General features: G+C 43.5%; 1 protein-coding gene across 6 annotated transcripts in view; it reads left to right on the forward strand.

Annotated features, from left to right (window-relative positions):
• The window catches only part of LOC142568586 (histone acetyltransferase KAT5-like), a 146,920-nt gene extending 135,980 nt beyond the window's left edge, over positions 1-10,940 (forward strand). For all 6 annotated transcript variants that reach the window (XM_075678462.1, XM_075678463.1, XM_075678461.1 and 3 more), the window contains 2 exons: positions 3,574-3,830; positions 10,487-10,940. In XM_075678462.1, the coding sequence (XP_075534577.1) occupies positions 3,574-3,787 (214 nt within the window). In that variant the 3' untranslated portion in view covers positions 3,788-3,830; positions 10,487-10,940. The remainder of the gene's footprint in view (positions 1-3,573; positions 3,831-10,486) is intronic.
• The last annotated feature ends 5,089 nt before the right edge of the window (positions 10,941-16,029 follow it).

Genomic DNA, 16,029 nt, shown 5'->3' on the forward strand with positions numbered 1-16,029 from the left:
AAAATATTTGTCCTCAACTTGTTCATTTCATGGCCTTTACATTTTTTATATCAGCAGCATGCACTGCTTTGCTGGTTTCGAACTGATATAGTTCTAAAGTTCGTGTGATATTTTCTTTACTTATTAAATAGGCTAAAAACATGGAAGCATTGATATCGGTTATCTTGGGCACAATTCTGGAACATACGAGTGTATTCTTTTATGAAAAAAATACATATTTTACTTGTCTCGACAGTGCATAGCATTTTAGAATTCATTTGCAGCATCTTTGGCAATGGTAATGCAGTTATTATTCTTGTATTTGATCCTTTGACAAATTTTATAAGGGAGGAGGCATAGCCAGAAACGAAGTTTCTGGCTATGTCACTGATACATATATATAAATGCAATTGGTTAGAGAATCGCACGCGTAATGCAAAGATGTGGGAACGTTCCCCACCTGCGGCAAGTTGTTTTCTCATCCACTTTCATTGCAATTAATTTATAATTTCTTTAATTCAGTTGGTAAGTACAAGTAATTTCCCCTATGTGGTCCTTGGTGTATTTGTTTTTTGGCTTCTCATGATATGGTACATATATATATATATATATATATATATATATCAATGAAGCCATGAAAAGCATAGATGAAGCAAACAGTTCACGTATGCATTTCTAAATTTTGAAATCTGTTCACTTCATAATATTGAGCCCTTCATTCCCCTGGGTCTTTTCGTATGCACAGTATTAATTAAAGGGAACTAAACAAATGGTTAACTGGGTCAGTAAATTACACTTCCATAATACCATAAATATGCTTACCATGAACTTAGTAAGTCAGAAAATATACAAAAATGAAAGACATGCTTGAAGTTGCCAAACTAGCTCTTCATGGCGTCACGAAATTTCGACATCACCTGCTCATAACTAGTCAAGTAAGTAAGGATTGCATTAGCATTCTATAGGAGCGAAGGGTCAACCTTGCGAGCTTCATAATGTAAACTGTCCAAATATGTGAAAATACTTTGAAACCTCTGACATCATGCTAACTTACACCAATGCTGTGGTTTGGGCACTGAGTTTAAAGATGGAACCTTGCCTTTCATGACTTTTCATCATTAATAACTAACTTCTTCTGTGGAATAAATCCATATCGAGTCTTTAAAAATATTTGACTAAACTAAACTTGATGTTGCCCTTTAGCATCCTCTTAAGTAGAATGTTGGTGAATATGGCACAGCAAGGCAAATGTTAAGTGAGGCATCTGTCACTGTTTCCTTTCCCCTGGTGTCATGGATGTATGTGCCCTTGCAGTTGGTCAAAGCCTTTATACTCAGCAGAATTGTGTACGTCGCTCCGTACCTTCGGATGATGAGGTGCGATTTAAAACATTTCGATGTCATGATCAGAACAGCATATAAGAAGGCACTAGGACTGTCGGTCAAAACATCTACAGAACGCTTATTGCAGTTGGGGGTGCACAATACAACAGATGAGATAATTGAGGCCCACCTATTAAGTCAATATGCCAGATTGGCAGGAACGAAAACGGGACACAAGGTACTAGAGGACCTAAATATCAGCTGTCCTTACTATACGGCAACAAGACAAGACATTCCGAAAGAGTGGAGGGGCAAATTCGCAACACTGCCCCTTCCTAAAAACATGCACCCAGAATATCATCAAGCAAGGAGGAGGGCAAGAGCCAAGAAGATGGACCAAATCTATTCTAAATTAGAGGGAGCCTTCTTTGTGGATGCTGCAGGTCCGGTGGGAGGAGTCTCCACAATATCGGTGGTGCATCAAGGGCAGACGGTCAATGGACTTTCTGTTCGGCACGGGGAAATTGCTGAATTGGAAGAGGCGGCGATCGCCATGGCGGCTTCGCATCCTAGTTCAGAATACATCATTACAGACTCGCAAACTGCATATAGAAATTACACGCGGGGCCGAATTGCACCTCTAGCTTGCAGGATCCTCAAACAATCTGGGGTCTTCGCTTCGCGCAAAGAGCTGATTTGGGTGCCGGGTCACGAGGGTGTAGAGGGAAATGAGCGTGCACACGCTGCCGCCCGAGCTTTTCTCTCCCGGGATCCCTCCTCCTCCCTCCCCAAAGACTCTGACTTCCCAGCGCCATTAATAACTTATGCAGACATATTACAACACTTGCGCTTATCGCGACAAAAATACCCGGGCCCAACTAAGGGATTAGACAAATCAGAAGAATGTCATTTACGAAGGTTACAAACACTGTCATTTAATAACCCAGTCAAGCTACATGCTATTGAGCCACAATCTTTTTCGGCCGAGTGTAAATTCTGTGGGCAGAAAGCAGATTTGTACCATATGGTATGGGCCTGTCAGGCTAATAGTGCCTTAGAAGCTATAAAACAGCCAACGTGGGAAGGATGGGAGGCAGCCCTGTCCAGCTCAACCCTCAAGGACCAGCGAGCCCTCGTGGAAAGAGCTAGGGCGGCTGCCTTAGCCAGCGGAATTCCGGAATAAGAATCCGACCATCCTTCTCCTAACTCCCCTCTCCTTTCTTTCTTTAAATAAAACGTTTTCATCATCATCATCTATTTTGTGTGAGAATTAAACCGTAATCTTGCGTCTCGTAGTGCACTCTTAATGTAGCACCCAAATGTTCTTGCTACCTTGTGCACCTGCGTACCTCAGTATGGGGCTCAACGTGATGAGCCATATAAGTAGCCTACATATAACGTTTGTGAAGCATTCTTCAGCAACTCTGGACCAAGAATTTTTAGGGACTGTGGTCTTGGTGCCCCTCACTAATAGGTAGTAGGAAAGTTCACTCACTGCTCTACCTGCGAAGTTCACATGTCGTCCAGCATCCTATTTATATTGTGGCCAACCTCCAGTCTACAACTATAATTGGAAATGCTTTGGAAGGAAATGATTTTGCCTTGCAATAATTTGATGCATGTTTAGTAGATGTGAGACTTTTTTTCATTCCTGTCTTTACTTTTCTGTTGGGTGCTGCAGACATTCACGATTGTTACTCACATCAAATCTTTTTACATTGAAAATCAGTTTTGTTGGTCTCTTCTGAGTGTTCAGCATGGAACTGCGCAATGAGTCTTGCCTTATAAAATTAATTTAAGAAAGTCTGAGAATAATAGATGAACTTGAAAAGCTGAGGACTGCGCAGCCAACATGGAAAATTAAAAGCCAAGTGTTAAAATATGCGAAGACGGCAGTGTGGATTCGATAAAGAAGGTAGGCAGCTGATGTCTTAGTTCAGGTTAAAAGGATGAAGGGGTGCTGAACAAGTCACATAATGCACAGTACAGGCATCACTAGGCTGTTAAAGCAAGAGGGTGAGTGCCAAGTGAAAGGAAGTGTAGTCTAAAACAGCAGAGAATCAAGTGTCGAGATAGTAAATTTGTCATCATGGGGTGGAATAGGAAATGGAAGCAACTAGAGGTTGCTTAGAGAGGCTTTCATCCCGCCATGAATGAACATAAATAGGCAGATGATAGTAAATACAGTTAATATATGATTTCTGCAGTAGCAGCAGCAATTAACAATGAGTTGACCATCTGTGCGACTACCACTGTGTATTCTAACATGCAGGGAGATTTGCAAGCTGACAAGCATCAAGAAGGACGATGTAATATCGACACTGCAGCATCTGAATCTGATCACCTACTACAAGGGCCAGTACATCATCAAGCTGACTGAAGAGGCAAGGGAAGGATACAAGCGGGCCCTTCTCAAGCGACCTTTGCGCATCGACTCCAAGTGCCTCCAGTGGAAGCCCAAAGATTTTGGGAAGCATCGTAAATAGTCAACCACCTTTGTGCTGCGGCTGTGCTCCAGCTGTCTTGGAGGTGAGCAGCATCTTTATGCAGGTGGAAATTGAAGTTGAATCTGGGATCTCTAATGAAACTGCTCAAAGTGCTACTGTAGTGAGATAGATAAACTGACAAGTTTAAAAAAAAAAACTTGCATTGACTCATTGTGATGAAATTTTTCCTATATATGGCATTGAAAAGGAGCAAGTCCTTTCTTGCATGTCATATTCTTTCTGCACTCAAAGCTTCTGAGTAAACTGAGAAATCCCTTGAAATGAGATGGAAAAAAATGAGAGTAAAAGAAGGAATGTACCCCCTTTATATTAGTCAAAGCTCATTATAACGAATGCGGATATAATAAATTTTAAATATAACAATTTAAATCTAAAACATTCCTCGCCAATATCGGCGTGTACCTTTAAAATAAAAATTAGAGATTTAGTCACTTCATAATAGTAATAATATTATTTAGAAGTACCGTAACATCAGAAGAAACATCACATGGTTGGAAAACCTTAAACAGAGTTAGCTAAATATTAGGCTTGTGCAAATATCAATTTGTTGTTGTACATGTGGCATTACTAATGCATCAGATGGAACTGAAGGTGACTTCCTGTGGTCAGTAGACAGCGAAAAGGAGGTGTCGTCGGACTCCAATAGTGACTAACCACTAATGTTTAGCTGTGTGCATGTCTGTGTGCTTTGAATGTTCCATAAAGTTGTTCCAACACAGTATGTGTTGACTGAGGTTTCATTACTTGATATGCATATTAGAATGGGCACCAAGTTATTATTTGTTTTATATGCCGACAATATAACGTAATTACAATCGGGGGCACAGTAGAATAGTGCAGATAAAGTATGTTTGAATAATCAAGCAGGTGCAGAGGTCAGTAGATTACTGTAGACGAATTCATCATTGCCGTGCCTTGGCTATGAGCTATGCAGTGCAACTTGCTAGCCAAAACCAAAGCTGTTAATTAATGAAGCATATTTTAAAATTTGCCGTATTTTTGTATAACGTGCACCAAAACAATTTTAAGTTGAAGTGTAAATCGGAATGAGAGTTATATGCGAATTTCAACTTCACGGCAGCTGTTGTGAATTTACTTCGGTAAAATGCATATAGCCAGGCAATAAAATGTGTTTTTGAGGAGGGCTAAAAACGATACAGAGAACAGTATGTGTAAAAAGTAGTTGCACAAACAAGTTGCACGGTAGATGCATTGAAATCTGCCGGTATGGTCATTGGTGCATCATCTGCAGACTGTTGGCACAGGCATATTGTGACAGAGGCACTGACACCATGGATACTGCTATTGCTGGCACTCAGGAGATAGAAATCGGCAGGTTCTTGGCCTAAATTGACCATGCCTTTATCATCAAATGTAAATCACTCCCTGAGGGATAAATGCAGAATGCAGGTAACCGTATCAGCTTGAATCATGACTTTTTCATTCAACTTTGCTTCATCTTAGTCGCACTTCCTAGCTCTCACCTCATGACATTGTCCCTCCCTTGCCCTCGCAAACTTTATGACTGCTTATGTCACCCTCACCGTACTACGTGAGTGTGAGGATGCCTTTGCAAGGGTGTGCCCTTGTGACAGTTCCCGTCTGGTAATGTTCATTTCTGGTGTAAAGAAAACATGTTGCATATGTTAGTCTTTCAAAGGCTATATTTATGGTATTCTATTCTATTTCTCCCCTCCCCCCCCCCCTCTAGCCCCTACTTGTGTGTAAACTGTAGCAATTTCACTCGACAGCCATGCTATACCGCTCTCTAAAAGTAGAGTTTCTTGTAGCTCATGATAAGCACCTCAAATGTTATCTTGATGTCCAATCTTTTTATGAGAAAGTTTTGTTTTGAACTCTTATAATTATTGAGGTGCGTGCCTACTTCCATCACCACATTCTTTTTTTTTTCACTGTACTGCACTTGCATTATAGTAATCTTTCTTATTGCTTGTCATCATGAGGCAACACATACATCAAACATGCCAAACCCCTTACAATGCTTACGAAATCGCACTCTAAGACCTACGAGTTGCAGCACATTTTTATGTTTATACAAGATCTCAATGAGTTCTGTCGTATGCTATCAGTCTTCATTTTTTGTCTTCTACATCGTCGTGTCAACTAAAGCATTTATTGTTGAAATTTTTGTACTGACAAAACCAGACTTACAGAACAACACAGCCAAATAATCCTAAAAGCTATAACTATGAGGACCAAACCACCTATCTTGCCAGGTATTGAACTTGAATAGCATCTGTTGTCAGATTGATTCATGCTCCTTTTTGTATTCATTTCCGTGTTTTTAAAAAATTACTTATTGGAACAGATACCTAGTTAGTTAGCAATGTGTGTCTTATTGTTTTGTTCACACTCTGTCATGTTTTTTTACTTGAATGAGAAAACAGAAAAATGAGAGGGAACCAAATCAATTGTATGATGTAGAAGCACATGTACTATCGGCCAAAAAAGTAAACGGACCACGGCACTGCTGGCCGGAGCGGCTGCGGGGCCGCACCGGGGCGCTGCTATCTCGCTCCGCGCGCTGACAGCGAGAGTGCCCCGAGTGACGCCAGACTTTGCCCTCTCTCTCTTACGGATCCTTGTCACGCTTGATAAATTTCTAGTGCGCCGTTCGGTTGCTCTGCTGCTGACGGTCGCGACGAAGGGGACTGTGCATCGCCGGTAGTTTAGCACATGGCACTGTCGAACAGTAGTGGACGGCCGCGGGGCGTCAAACCGCGCCACTGAGAAGGAACGAAGACTCGTTCTTAATGTTGTTTTGCTTATATTCACCATACCTCTCATATGAGTGCATTTCGCTGGCGTCCACCGCTGTTCGATTTTAGACAACACAACGAAAGCAGCCGCAACGGCAACTACGGTGACGCGCGCTTGCAGGTGCCAAGCTTTACTGCCGGCGCGGGTTCTCTGTCGATATTACTTTTCCGGCACTGTCTCCAGCAGTGGGTTTATTAACTATAGCAGTGCGCCTTTTCACACTGCTTTAATTCGCTACTACAATACACAGTCCGTTATGAAACTTTCCTTATAAAAGTACCCTCAGAAAGAGATGATTGGAAAGACTAATCGGAAAGACAAGTCGCTCGTGAAAGTTTATTCACGGAAGAAAATAAAAATTGGGGTTTCATGCTTTGAAGAGGTCCTCAATGGGATGAAAATTCGCCGTCATCCGCGATTACTTGGCCTACTCGCCTTGGCATCGAGTCATAGAACGCGGCCACTAGCTCCGGACGTCCGCGTAGTGCTTCCCACCCTTCTTTCACGGTATGATGCAGCCGATCCGCGGTGCCACAGCAAAGGGGCAATAGGACACCGGCATTCAATATTTCCTTTTTATTCTCTGGAACGGTGTCGGCGACGCGCTTTGTAGTGCGCGCTGCTATCCAGATATGGTTGTGTCCAGCCATTGGACACTGGAAGACTAGGAAATGTTTAAAAACGAGAACGGTCGCATTCGTTTCGTCGCAAAAATGCCATCCCGGGTGCCGATCGAGGAGAGAAGGCGCATCGTGCGGCTTAGCATAGAACGTGTCCCTCAGCGTGAAATCTGCCGCCGCACTAGGAGGAGCAGAACATCGGTGAACCGCATTATTCAAGCCTATAGGGATGAATACGGCAGAATTGCTGATGCTCAGCGCAGTGGGCGGCCAAGGCTTACAACGTTGGAAGAGGACCAACAGATAGTTGCTGCCGCTGTTGTTGACCCCTTTCTGAACGCCAGGGAAATTTGCGACGCTCTGGACCTCAGTTGCTGCAGCGAAACTATCAGGAGCAGACTGCGAGAGGCAGGTCTCATGAACTGCGTTGCCGCTCAGAAGCCGCACCTGACGACGAAGCAGAGGGAAGAGCGACTGAATTTTGCCCGAGCGTTCGAGCAATGGACTGGGAGGTCATCTTCACGGATGAGTCAACGTTCAGCACACGCTGGGACCAACAGCAGCGTCTGTGGCGTCCGTTGAACAGCAGGTACGACCTGTCATCCTTGCAGCTGAGGGAAGTTGCGGGTAAAGTTTGCATAGCTAGTCAGTGCTAAAAAATAGGGTTTGTTTGCAACGCATACTAGCCTTAAGAATGCTGTACAGCCTCATTTCTCGTCTTACTGCATGACTACACGTAGGCGCAGTATTGACTACGAAGTGTTTCTTTTGCGTCATTGCATATCTGCGAGCTGAATGTTAGACAGGGTATGATTTAAGCCTTCATTATTTTTATTTCTACAGCAGAGTGAGGTGGCTGCGCGTTAAGTTTTGTACCCGACATATGTTAATGACTGCTGTCTCATATGACCCCGGCCACATCCACAGCGTGCTCAGTAGCGGCCGCTGCTCGGTTAGTGTTTGGGGCGCCATCAGTAAGGACGGCCTTGGCCCACTCGTGCGGATTGAGGGTTCGTTCACTGGGTCGAAGTACTGCGAACTCCTCGTCAAGCACTTGATTCCATACGTTCTGGACGGGCCATTCCGGGACGGGTGCTACATGTTCCAGCACGACCGCAGCCCTGTGCACAAAGCCCGCACTGTGAGTGCACTTCTGGAGAGCTACGCCGTGCGTCAGCTTCCGTGGCCGCTTAACGGGGCTGATATTAACCCCATCGAGAACATTTGGGCAATGTTGAAGAAGACTCTTGCCTCACGGCGCCTGTGTGGTGGCACAGCGGATCAGCTTTGGCATGCCGTGAAGGAAGAGTGGGAAGCACTACGCGGACGTCCGGAGCTAGTGGCCGCGCTCTATGACTCTATGCCAAGGCGAGTAGGCCAAGTAATCACGGACGACGGCGAATTTTCATCCCATTGAGGACCTCTTCAAAGCATGAAACCCCAATTTTTATTTTCTTCCGTGAATGAACTTTCACGAGCGACTTGTCTTTCCGATTAGTCTTTCCAATCATCTCTTTCTGAGGGTACTTTTATAAGGAAAGTTTCATAACGGACTGTGTATTGTAGTAGCGAATTAAAGCAGTGTGAAGAGGCGCACTGCTATAGTTAATAAACCCACTGCTGGAGACAATGCCGGAAAAGTAATATCGACAGAGAACCCGCGCCGGCAGTAAAGCTTGGCACCTGCAAGCGCGCGTCACCGTAGCCACCGTTGCGGCTGCTTTCGTTGTGTTGTCTAAAATCGAACAGCGGTGGACGCCAGCGAAATGCACTCATATGAGAGGTATGGTGAATATAAGCAAAACAACATTAAGAACGAGTCTTCGTTCCTTCTCAGTGGCGCGGTTTGACGCCCCGCGGCCGTCCACTACTGTTCGACAGCGCCGTGTGCTAAACTACCGGCGATGCACAGTCCCCTTCGTCGCGACCGTCAGCAGCAGAGCAACCGAACGGCGCACTAGAAATTTATCAAGCGTGACAAGGATCCGTAAGAGAGAGAGGGCGAAGTCTGGCGTCACTTGGGGCACTCTCGCCGTCAGCGCGCGGAGCGAGATAGCAGCGCCCCGGTGCGGCCCCGCAGCCGCTCCAGCCAGCGGTGCCGTGGTCCGTTTACTTTTTTGGCCGATAGTACAATGGCGAAAAGCGTTCAGCTATCACTCGTCACAATATAAAAAATCTGATTGTTTCTTGGATAAAGAAACTGATGGTGAATTCATGCACTCAGCATTGCTGCTGCCAGTTGAAAGTTTGTATTCATGCGTGTTGTTTCGCATTGCCATCTGTCCTGTTCTGCACAAAAAATCTTGAAGCACTGTAAAACGTCTGGGTATTTGTCGAAGTAGGATATTAGATGCAGCAATTTTGTTGTCAAGGTTGTTGTCTAGATTACAGCAGTCACCACACTTCCAAACCTGCTAATTCTCCTGAACTTTCCAGAAAGTTTAGGGATTTGGGCTGGTTCTACCATTTTACGGATGTTGCGTCACATTTAACGAAACACAAGTCGCATTTGAGTCTGTCAACTTGCAAGCTCACCAACTCTCATTGAATGTATTCATTGAACCAAAATGTGACGTATGGTGAGCACAAGTAGGAAACATTCATGGTGTGGGCTTGATTGCTGTAGTTCAGGAGAATTGCAGTGATGATGTTGGGAATCCTGTCAATTCCAAACAATAATGCTGAATATGAATTGATATATATTACTACAAACAAAACCCAAATGGAATTTCATTTGTCAGCCTTCTACCATACCCTCGGAAATCTGATTAGGAAAGGGCACTGGATGGGTATTTGCTTCGAGCAAGTTTATGCAGAGAAGTTCGTGAAGCAGGCCAAATCAACTATAGCAAAATCGGCAAAAAAGTCATTATGATGTCAAAATATTACGTTGCTTATCAGTCTCTATTGTGCCACGTGTGCTGCTGCTTCTGGCTGGGTCAAAAGGTAAATTATTAATAAAGTGCATATGGTGTCCCAAAAAATGTGCATGCTCAGGGCAAGCTTCTTTAAAAATGCATGCTATTCACCGTGCCCTCACCCCCTCCCCTGTCCTCACTATGGGCTTTTACGAATTTTAGTGTTTACTACTTTAGTTATGCACTTTTATTACAGTCCTGTATTTCTGAAAGGCGTCTGTACTGTTCTAGTACTGGTATGGGGCTGGCGTACATTTAACTTGTGTTTTGGTTTGAGCAAATGGGCATTTTATAACATCAATTTTAATGTGTGTTTAGGCTTGTGCAGTAATTGAAATTTTAATCTGCTTTATTTCCAGGCCATAGCTGAGGGGAGAAGTCAAAGGCTACTGGTACCTGACAAGAACTCTACCTCCTACACTTTACAAATTTATGTAATGGTTAATGAAAATTACTGCGGTATTTGGTTACCATAGTGAATCAGTATACTACATTATCATTACATACAGTGATTTTCCGGTGAGATGCAAGAAGCATATAAAACATTGTACTTCCTTTTGGATTCTAAAAACAAGAACTGACATTGTTTTACTTCCCTGGTGACCTGATAGATCCAGCAGAGTTTTATAATATTTATTTAAAAGTTTATTTATGCCATATTTTCAGCATTGGCTAGTCCTCACTCAGCATTTTTGGGGCTTTCATTTTCAGTTATAATATCACCTTCATTGTTGTTTGACTGTTCTAGAGATTTCATCAGTTTTCACATATTGTCAACTTTCAGAGTGCCAATAAAATATATATTCAGATATGTGTACCGTTTTTACCATGTACGTTTGGCAGCTGTGAAGATCTCGATAAACCTTTTGCATCTTAAAAATATTACGAACAATAAAGCACTTTTTTTTTAGCTGCTGTGTAATAAGGGAAGGTGTTCTTTTGGTAAAACCTAATTATGTCTATTTCAAAGTTCACATTTAATATCCGGTCACCTTCAATGCGGATTAGCATAGTATTCTAGTTAAACAAGACTAGAAAGAACCTTTGTCTGCTGATTCTAAATGTGAATATCTTTATTCAGAGGGCCCCTGTAGTTCGATTTTATGATTTAGCATCTGTAATTGGCGATGATGGTCACATTGACTGTGTATTTCTCGACATGCAAAAGGCATTTGACACTGACATATTCCCTTCTCCTGCAAAAACTGAGACAATTCAATTTATTTCAAGAAGTTATTCAGTGGATTGAAAATTACTTATCGCACTGTAACTAATGTGTTGTACTAAATGGCAAAAAAAATGAAGTTTGTTAACTTTACATCAGGGATTGCACAGGGCTGTGTTTGTACCCCTTTTGTTTTTATTCTATATTAAGGACATTTTCTTCATCACGTCATCATGTACAGTCATCACTTTGCAGATGACTGTGTTGTCTATAGGAAAATTATATGTGCAATGTGGATCAGCTGCAGAATGACTTGGAAGAACCTTACAGATGGTGTGTGCAATGGAATATGCATCTGAACATTAAAAAGTATGTGTATGTGTTTCACTAAAAAGAAGCCAATTGTAAGTTAATGTCACTTGATAATCTAAGAAAAACTGAAATTTACAAATATTTGGGAGTGCTATTTTCTTTCAGTTGTACATGCAGCACACATGTTGATGAATTGGACATGAAAGCTGGCAGGGCCTCATTCAGTGGAACCTGAAAAGCTCAGAGTTTGCTTTAAAGAATACTGCGTATCTAGCATGCGTTCAGCTGATATCGGAATGCACTTGTCAGCTCTGGGAACCATCGGAGGTCACTTTGAGCATTTAGAAAAGTTGTAAAACGGAGCTGCTTGGTTTTTCTCGTGCCAATGTGAAAGAGGAACAGTGTTACTGCAATGAAGCACGAGATTCGCTGGGAGCATCTTCCTTTGCAATGACAGAAATTGAGATCAAAATTCTTTTTCCAAGTGCATAACTGCAAAACTGGAATTAACAAGGAAAAATAGTTTTTCAAACCACATTACATGTCAAAGTGTCAGTGTATCAAATGAACTGAAATGAAAACCAGAAAAAAACTTTGCATCAAAACGTGTATCAAACCGGAAGCGAACCGTAACGCTGCAATTCTTTTTCACTGGAGTGAAACCGAAAGAAAAAAAATAAGTTTTCTGTTTAGGTTGGCCACCCTTTCTGCGGCTTTTCATCCATGCATTGCCTGAACTTGTGGCTCAACTATGCTAGCTCATGTGTAAATGCACACAACCTTTCAGTGATTTTAAAAGCAGCAGCACCTTTAGTAGTCCATCATATTGCATCGGGAGCAGTCTAGGTGTTGTGTTAACGCAACAATATTTGCATCGCATCTGGCACGTGGACTCGCCAGAATGTGACGCGAAATACCTGAAAGAGTGCAGCACACGTGCTTGTTGCTTGTCCGCAGTATGACTGAACGCTAGGCATTGATCTCTTCATTAGCGCCAAATAACAATAGGCCGTTCCGCGAAAAAGTGTTACTGGGCCGACTGTCAGCCTGTCATATCAATGAAGCTAGCCAACAAAACTCTCTTAGAATATTTAGTTAACACAGGCTGTCAAAGGGCCTTTGACATGCTACTGCCTGTCCTCATTATTACTCCTCGGACCATGTTTTTCTCCTCTTTCTTCTCCCCCTGAGCAGAGTAGCAGGCTCGAGGACTATGTGCGGCCAGAAGAACATGCAACAGGCGTAATGTTTCAGTGCAGCTTATCAGTAGTGCTGAGTTTTTGCACAAAATAAATTTGTGCTGTTATCTGTAATTATTGTTAGGTTATGCAAATAAAATTGAACGAATTTGCACCATAATTTTTTCGCTCCAGAGTTTGTTTATTCCAATAAGACTGAAAGGCGGGCTAGTTGGTTTGACTTTATTGCGGAAGATTTTCCGCAATGAACGCCAACAACAGGAAAAGGACACATAGATCAGCACAGACTTCAATACAGTCTTTAATGAAAAAATCCTTTTCTTCTTCCTACACGTTCCTCTACATGTTCCTTGCCAATGCAAGCTTATCGGGCATCTGTAGTGAAGGTTCCGCGCAGAACTTGGAGCCTAACCTGGGGATATTCTTCTGCTTTTCTTCCACTGGCGCGTCTCTGAAAACCAGGAGCTTTCCTGGCTCGGCTTGTTTCTTCTCTTTCTTAGGCAAAAATGCCCATAGTTGCTGCCGCAACACCTATGTTAAGTTCGTAGCACAATCGTGCCTCATACGATACAATCTCCAGTCAGGTCTGGCATCAATGCCCAATGAACTTGCTGCTCGAAGACGGTCCTTAAGAAAGCGACACTGTCTCCAACACTCCGAGCTGAAGACCTTGCATACCCTCCAGAAATGGCCTACCGGCATTGGCACCCGTTCAATTGTATACCGTAGTTCATCCGGGCAAGTCTTATGCCTGATGTGCCACCCTAAAATGCATGCCTTGCTCTCGCACACAGTGATCATGGAAACAAGAACCGAGGGATTTGTTACATCTAATTGAAGATACAGGAAGCAGAAAAAGCTTGAAAAACTAGAAATGAACTGCAATAAGACTGAAAGGCAGGCTAGTTGGTTTCACTTCATTGTGGAAAATTTTATGCAGGACACATAGACACAGACATAGGTGAAAAGGACACATAGACCAGCGCAAACTCAGTCTTAACGAAAAAATTTTCTTTACTCTCATTCCTTCTCTCTTTTCTTCTCGTAGACGCACCAGTGGAAGAAAAGCAGAATATGCTCAGGTTAGGTTCCAAGTTCTGCGTGGAACCTTCACTACAGATGCCCTGTAGGCTTGCATTGGCAAGGAACATCTCAAGGAACGGAAGTGGAGAAAAGGGATTTTTTCGTTAGAGACTGCGTCTGCGTGTAGAGTCTGCGCTGATCAATGTGCCCCTTCTCGTCATCGTTTAGTGTGTGCAAAATTTTGCACTGTTTATTTATTTGTCTATTACTACCTTACAGAGCCCTCGAGGGGCATTCTGTAAGGGGGGCAGTAAATACATGCAATGTAGATCAAAATACAATAACACCTTAACAAAGTAGAACATCAATTAGTGCAGAAGGATGTGAATGAACCCAATAACTTAACAAGATGCATTATGAAAGCAAGGGGGTAACAATAGCATTCAAAGTTGAAGAAAATAAAAATGCAACAACGAACAAAAAATTAATTTTAAACCCAATGGCAACAGTGCTGCGGAGAATAAAGACAACTGATAAAATATCGTTTTCATATGGAAAAGAAATGAAAAAAAAACGGACATATCGGCAACAGTACTATTGGGGTCGAGGAGTTGCGGAGTCGCCATCTGTCGGAAGCGCCTCCCTTGCGTAGTATGAGGGATCACGCGGTGCGCTCCTCATAGGTTTCGCTTACGGCGCTCGATAAAAACCACGCGGCAGCCCTCCTGGACATTTTTGTAGGTACTCTCAAAACTATGAAAGTTTTTTTGACTGCCGATATAATAATCTTGGGCAAACTGAAAGCACGGAATCGTTTACAGACGCTATCTCTTTACCGAATACATACAGTGAACGCCATTGCGCGCGGTCGCCGCGATGACGTCTCCCGAACCGGCATCTGATGAAAGGTAGGAAAATGCTGAGAGAAAACTATGTGAAATATGTTCTTTTAGTGGGCTGCCTGTATAACCACATGGGGCATAACAGAATGAAGCCTCAATGCAGCGGTCGCACGGGTTCGCAGTGACCGACTGAGCGTCTGCATGCATGTCCGTGCACAATGTTTTGCTTTCGCCGTGAGCGCGTTTTCGCACCGTGCCGTGAGCTTTAAGTCGCAGCATATGAGCATTTGACAGTGCACTAGCAATCATTGTTGCGTGGACGCTATCAGAACTGTTCAACAATAATTTCGTTATAGAGACTTCGACGCCTACGGCGACTGTGATGTGCCGTCGCGACGATTCAATCTTTTTTTTTTTTTTTGTCTTTAAATTCTTGGGACATTTCAGTATTATTTCTCAAGTTGCGTCGCGCTGTATGTTTGTCGGTCTTCTCAGCGTGCGATTTCCCTCTGCTTTTTTTTCGTAATCCATTAATTCGTAACACAAACATGACCATATATGCCATGCCTTATCTTAATGTGCGTCTTACCGCTCCCTTTCCATTCCAGTGAACTTGCCAGTATCTAGCATAACAAGTTCGTAGACCAAACCGTCATGACAGCCGGGCAGCGGGCGCAGTCGAGCGCGATCGCAGTGCGCGTTTTCTGCTACTCGCCGAACGACACAGTCCTGGCGCTGTAACAAATATTCCTCGCGCATGTGCTTGCTGCATACCCGAGTTGTAGCCGATGGTTGTCTGCCGGTTCTAAGTTTCGCCAGCCAAGCTTCACGCAGCTCCTTGCCTTGCGGCACCAAGCAGTAGCCTACCATGCTGCACGCCTCCAAAGGCAGCCACTACCAGGGGCGTAGCCAGGAGGGCTTATGGTGCTTCAGCCCCCCCCCCACCCCCACCCCGAAATTTTTTCGTGCTATCCATGCACCGTCGACCAAAGAACCCCCGGCGCCGGGAATCATTCTAGATTTTGTCTTGAATGTCTTTTTCGCGCTCGAAAAGACATTTCACCGCGAACATCGCGAACTCGGGCCGGATTTCGCGGCAACGCCCATGCACCTGGAGTCACATAATGCCAGGAGCCCCATCCGAGTACAAAGTTTCAAGGGCGTTTTGATGGCGAACGGGCTCGCCGCGGAATCGCGCGGAACCTACGGAGCGGATGTATTTAAATTCCGAAACTTTATAGGCATAAAGTTCTCAAACTTATTTTGCGGAACGTGCATTGACATTTCCAAAGTTGGGCTTCAGATATTCAAGTGCGGAAGTTTGTATGTTTAATGTTATAAACATTTGACGCCAAAGGTGC

Source organism: Dermacentor variabilis, unplaced genomic scaffold (assembly GCF_050947875.1).
Source record: "Dermacentor variabilis isolate Ectoservices unplaced genomic scaffold, ASM5094787v1 scaffold_22, whole genome shotgun sequence".
Classification (NCBI taxonomy): domain Eukaryota; kingdom Metazoa; phylum Arthropoda; class Arachnida; order Ixodida; family Ixodidae; genus Dermacentor; species Dermacentor variabilis.